General features: G+C 41.2%; 1 protein-coding gene across 1 annotated transcript; it reads left to right on the forward strand.

Annotated features, from left to right (window-relative positions):
- The first annotated feature begins 4,764 nt into the window (after positions 1-4,764).
- LOC101361805 (olfactory receptor 7A17-like) lies at positions 4,765-5,759 on the forward strand. Its single transcript, XM_012557879.2, is given in 2 exon segments — positions 4,765-4,876; positions 4,879-5,759. Coding segments are annotated over 2 exon segments (993 nt in total).
- The last annotated feature ends 711 nt before the right edge of the window (positions 5,760-6,470 follow it).

The following is a 6,470-nucleotide window of genomic DNA, read 5'->3' on the forward strand; positions in this document are numbered from 1 at the left end:
GTCAGTATCTGGTTGCTCTGTCCTGTGTTCTAGTCTTGCGTTGTTATCTGATGTTATTGATTTTCTAACTGGAGGACTCCCTTTAGTATTTCTTGTAGTTTTGGTTTGGTTTTTGCAAATTTCCTAAACTTCTGTTAATCTGGAAATGCCCTAATTTCGCCATCATATTTGAGAGACAGTTTTGCTGGATATATAATTCTTGGCTGCCAATTTTTTCCTTCAAGGCTTTATATATGTCATCTCATTGCCTTCTTCCCCGCATGGTTTCTGCTGAGTAGTCCAAGCTTATTCTAATTGACTCTCCTTTGTAGATGACTTTTCTTTTATCCCTAGCCAGTCTTAAAATTCTCTCTTTATCTTTGGTTTTGGTAAGTTTGATTATAATATGTCTCGGTGACTTTCTTTTGGGATCCACCTTATGCGGGGTTCGATGAGCATCTTGGATAGATATCTTCTCATCTTTCATATCAGGGAAGTTTTCTGCCAACAAATCTTCAACAATTTTCTCTGTATTTTCTGTTATCCCCCCACCCCCCAGTCTGGTACTCCAATCCCTCGTAGGTTATTTCTCTTGATAGAGTCCCACATAACTCTCAGAGTTTCTTCATTCTTTTTAATTCTTTTTTTCTGACTTTTCTTCAAATAAGCTGGCATCAAGTGCTTTATCTTCAGTGTCACTAATTCTAACTTCTACTGACTCAATTCTGCTCTATGACTTTCTATTGAGTTGTCTTATTCTGAAATTTTATTGTTAATCTTCTGGATTTCTGATTGCTGTCTCTCTATGGATTCTTGCAGCTTGTTAAATTTGTCATTATATTCTCAAATAACATTTTTAAGTTCCACTACTACTTTGTCTGTATGTTCTTTAGAAGTCTCTACATTTTGAAGAATTTTCTTTCTAATTTGTAGAAGAGTTCTGTATATTAATCTTGTATTCTACCTCTGGTAATTCCAAGAAATTCTCTTCCTCCAGAGAATTTATTGATTCTTTATTTCAGGAGCTTGCTGAAGCCATCATGGACTGCCTCTTTATGTGATTTGATATTGACTGTTGTCTCCAAGACATCAATAAGTTATTATAATTTTATTTTATATTTGTTTAGTGTGACCTAGCTTCTTGTTTTGTTTTGATATGCCAAATAAGCTGCTTGTGTGTGCTAGTTTGATTATTGGTGCCTTTGAAGCTCTAACATCCTGTCTTCAGGTAGTTAGTTCTGTAACTATGTGCATACAGGAGTCCATTAAATTTTCCTTTATGGATTCAGCTCAGGTGTCCAGGCAGTTGGTCACCAAGTGTGTGGTGCAGCTCTCACCTATAGTCTTAGAGAGGCATGGGTGATTAGAGTAGGCACAGGTATCTGGCTGCAGTAGGGGGTCATGTGCTGAGCAAGGCAGGGGGCTGATGGCTACCCCTGAGTGTCTGAAAGGAAAGCATGTCCCTATTCCCTAGAGTGAGTAGATAGGCGAGTTTTGCAGCCAGACTAAAAGCACCCTACTCGGTTGGCTGTAAAGACTCAGGGGCACACTTATTCTTGGACCCCTGTAGCAGGTGACTAGGTGGTGTAGGTGGAGCCACTGTCCTCAAGTCCCGGTGCAGTCTGGTAAAGTGCCTATTTAAAGGGCTGGGCTGTGTCAAGCATCACAAATCCACCACTTCACAGCTGAAACAGTTGAAGTTAGACTTCAGGTGTTTCCCCTGTTGTACTGTGGTAGTGAGGGCTTATGCTGTTGAGATGGGTCCACACAAGTCTATACAGGGGTGGAAGGCACTCAAAGTCTGTGGGCCCCTTATGTCTGTGCCTACCAAAGGAGTTGTGCCAACCCTGAGCTCCTGGCTTAGGGGAGCCAGTAGCTTATTTGTTCTCTCTCCAAGGCTAGGAGAATGGGTCAGGGTGCCTTATGGGATCTACTTCCGGCCCAGGGGACTCAGAGACTTTGGAAGCCATCTGGACTGGTGCAGAGCAGGGAGGGAGGAGGTAAAAGGGAGAGAGGTTTTTCCCAAATGGCCTTTTTTTAAAAAAAATCCCCATGAAAGGCCACATGCCATATACTTATCTTTAGCCACTTGGGAGCTGCTTTTCACTGGTTTGGAGTGTCCAAGCAGAATCTCTGCTGCCAGATCTCTCTTGATGTGGAAACTGCCTCCTGAGCATGTTCACGGAGCTATATGCCTGTTTCACTGTGCACCTCCAAGCCAGTTGGGGCTGAAGAGTTGTGGCTCCAGCTGAGTCCGGTCTGGCACTGCTCGCTTCTTTGGAACCGTCTCCCTCTCTGCCTGCCACTCAGTCCGATTCCTCAACTTTGCCTTGTTCGGGGCTCCTAGATATTCATATACAATCAGATCACTTGTTTTTCCAGGTTTTTGTTGTAAAAGGGACATAGGAAGACGTCTGACTACTCTGCCATCTTGGTCCCGCCCTTATTCAGCTACTATTTCATTCCAGATACTAACTAAACTAAGTCTTGGAGGTAAAAAAGTACGTAAAATATCTCCACATTACTCAGGGTACTCACAGCTTAGCAGGAAAGACAGACACAAAATTAAATAAAAGTAATGTACAACAAAGTCCCTCTCAACCAAATTAAGGAGCTCTAGTAGTGCAATGGTTAAAGCTCTTGGCTGCTAACCAACAGGTTGGTGGTTCAAACCCACCAGCACTCTGCTGGAGAAAAGACTTGGCAATCTGCTCCTGTAAAGATTGCAACCTAGGAAACCCTACGTGGCAGTTCTATTCTGAGTCACTCTGAGTTGGCATTAACACGACAGCAGGGAACAACCACGCAAGAAGTGCATACAAGAACTGGTCATTTTTCTGTGGTGTTAAAAAAAATCCTTATAAAAGAGATAATTTCAGGCATCCCTGAGAGAGGAGATGGAATTTTCCAGATGGAGAAAATATTCCAAGTGGACACATGGGGGAGGAAATCCAGTCAGAGGAAAGCAGATGAATAAAGACACTAAGTACTGAAACTACAGCAGCTGGTGAAGTGGCAAGTCATGTTCAGAGTCCTGAGGTCAATGTAGATGAGGACAGGGCAGCAGGGGAAGGTGATGCTGATAGACTGGTCATGGAGAGTTGAGCCTTGTGTGTAAAGTGAGGGAATGTGTCTTCCTCCTCCAGTGGGGAGTCACTGGGAGTTTTTAAGCACTGGAGGTCAAGGATGACCTTTGGGTGTTACCAAGATCTCTCTGGATCATTATGAATATTGGGTTAGAGATGTGTCATCTTAGGATTACTAGGAGAGATAAGGAACTAAAATAAGGCTGTGTAATTGGGAGCTGAGAAGTGTAGAAAGAATGGGAACATTTGAGAGAGAGAAGAAAAAATCAGCTTCATCTCATCACCAGTGACAACTTTTTATTGACTAGAATAGGTAGGAATTATGCTAAGCCTTTTATATGTATATTGATTAAATCTGATGTTGTACATATGACAGTCAAATCCAGGTTTGTCTATTTCTAAAAGTTTTGCATTCAGTATCATTTTAAAGCATCTGTTTCATAAAAATCACCAAATTTTGTTGTACTCTGCGTATTATCTTTTGTGAATTGTTGGTTTATTCCCTTTGCTCATTTTTCTCTTAGGTTGTTCAGTCTGTAAAGTATCTTGGTACCATAAATATATCACTCCTTTGGATAAATTGTTTTTGCTCACTTATTAGTTTTTCTGGGCATCAAGGGAATATAACCAGGGTTGGAGTGCTGCCAGTAGCAAGGAAGCTTTCTCTTCATCCCAGTCTTTCAGGTATTACCTGAGTTTATTATAACTTTGTTGCTCCCTCATGTCCATTTTCTTCCTCTCTCTCCGTTAATTGAGCAGATTTTTACGTTTCTTTAAACACTAGGCAGAAAACGACCATACCAAAATGAGCCCAAATTGCATGCCCATGGGAGGCTTCCCAACTGGAATATCTGGCAACCATTTCTACATTCTTTAGGGGAAAGACAATCTGATGTTGTCAGCTTGTGTTGTATCCACTCCTGGCTTAATCCATGTGGCTGGGCCATTTTCACAAGTGTTGTTATGCTTGAACTCATTGTTGTAGCCACTGTGTCAATCCATCTCATTGAGGTTCTTCCTCTTTTTTGCAGACCCTCTACTTTACCAAGCATGATGCCCTCCAGGGACTTGTCCTTCCTGATAACATGTCCAGAATATGTGAGACGAAGTCTCACCATCCTTGCTTCTATTGAGCATTCTGGCTGTACTTCTTCCAAAGCAGATTTATTTATTCTTTAGGCAGTCCACGGTATATTCAATATTCTTCACCAACACCATAATTTAAAGGCATCAATTCTTCTTCTGTCTTTCTTATTCCTTGTCCAGCTTTCACATGCATATGAGGCCATTGAAAACACCATAGCTTGGGTCAGGCACACCTTATCCTTGAAGTAACATCTTTGCTTTTTAACAATTTAAAGAGGTCTTTTGCAGCAGATTTGCCCTGCGCAATACGTCGTTTGATTTCTTGGCTGCTGCTTCCATGGGCTTTGGGTGTGGATCCAAGTAAAATGAAATCTTCAACAACTTCAATCTTTTCTCCGTGTATCATGATGTTGCTTATTGGTCCAGTTGTGAGGATTTCTGTTTTCTTCATGTTGAGGTGTAATCCATAATGAAGGCTGTGGTCTTTGATCTTCATCAGTAAGTGCTTCAAGTCCTCTTCACTTCCAGTAAGCAAGGTTGTGTCATCTACATATCGAGGGTTGTTAAAGAGTCTTTCTCCAATCCCGATTATAGTATTTCTGCTATATTTGTAATGCCTGTATATGTGAAAATTAGTCGTGTCCTCTTTCTCTTTCCTGGTAGTAGTATCAACCATATGAAACCAGGAAATAGTACACAAATTTCAGAATTTCTTCTTCTGAGATTTCAGAGGGACCAGAATTGCAACCCTTCTTTGGGCTGTTCTTGTCCATGTACCTGATCACCCTGCTTGGAAACCTGCTCATCATCCTGGCCATCAAATCAGACTCTGATCTCCACACTCCCATGTACTTCTTCCTTGTCAACCTTTCCTTTGTAGATAACTATTTTACCTCCACCACTGTCCCAAAGATGCTGGTGAATATCTAGATGCAGAGCAAAGTCATTTCCAATGAAGGCTGCATCACCCAGATGTACTTTTTTGTCCTTTTTGGAGGGCTGGGCAACTTCCTCCTGACTGTGATGGCCTATGAATGCTTCCTGGCCATCTGTCACCCCCTTCACTACACAGTCATCATAAGCCCCAGGTTCTGTGGATTGCTGGTTCTGGTGTCCTGGACCATCAGTGTCCTGCATTCCTTGTTAGAAACCTTAATGGTGTTGAGGCTGTCCTTTTGTACAGACGTGGAAATCCTCCACTTCTTCTGTGAACTTAATCAGGTGATCCAATATGCCTGTTCTGACACCTTCATCAATGACACAGTGATGTATTTTGCAGCTGTGCTGCTGGGTGGTAGTCCACTTACTGGGATCATTTTCTCCTACTCTAAGATTATTTCCTCCATTTGTGTAATCTCATCAGCTCAGGGAAAGTGTAAAGCATTTTCCACCTGTGCATCTCACCTCTCCATTGTCTCCTTATTCTATTGTACTACCCTAGGGGTGTACTTTAGTTCTGCTGCTACGCACAATACACACGCAATTGCAATATCCTCGGTGATGTACACCGTGGTCACACCCATGCTGAACTCTTTCATCTATAGCCTGAGAAATAAAGACGTAAAGGAGACTCTGAGGAAATTGCTTGTGAGGGAGGCCATAAAATAGTTGAATAAGTTGCTATGACTTCAAGGCTCAAGACCTCAGAGCCAGAAATCATGATTCTTTGATCAGATCATGGAGGTAGAACCTGCTCTTTTTCTATTTATATCCTGGAGTTTCAATCTCTTTGATTTTAAGCAACTCCTTTTATTAGGGTCTCAGGTGTCTATAATATCCAGACAGTTTTTCTTTTTCTCCAATTTTCTATTTTCCCAGTTATTCTAACCAGGATCAGAAACTAATTGGATATTCCCATTTATTGCTCAAGGCAACACTGATTTCTTAAAGATAATTTCTTCTCAAATGACGTTTACTATCACAAGTAATTTTTCCTTTGTTTTATTGAAAGTGATGAGTTGTACTACTCCTGTGGTAGAAAACTAGACTGGGGAACTCAGATCATTTATATAATTATGTTGTAGAGAAAAATCTGCAAGCATAGTTTTTCACTTTAGTGTTCATCATTTCTTTCAATATGACTACCTTAACTGCTCTTCCTGATAATGTAGACTTTAACCCACTTGAGTGTTTCCTAGATGGTCGGCTACTTCTATTCTCTTCATTAGGATCCCATTCTCTTATTCAGCTTAGTGTCCACAGTGCCTACAGAAGGAAGCAAAGCAAAATGTATCTCTCAGATACATGTCTTTGAGAAGACACATTTGTGCAAATCGATTGAGTTAATGTGGCAAGAGTCAGAGATGACCTTAAATATGA

Source organism: Trichechus manatus, unplaced genomic scaffold (assembly GCF_000243295.1).
Source record: "Trichechus manatus latirostris isolate Lorelei unplaced genomic scaffold, TriManLat1.0 scaffold00122, whole genome shotgun sequence".
In the NCBI taxonomy this organism is placed as follows: domain Eukaryota; kingdom Metazoa; phylum Chordata; class Mammalia; order Sirenia; family Trichechidae; genus Trichechus; species Trichechus manatus.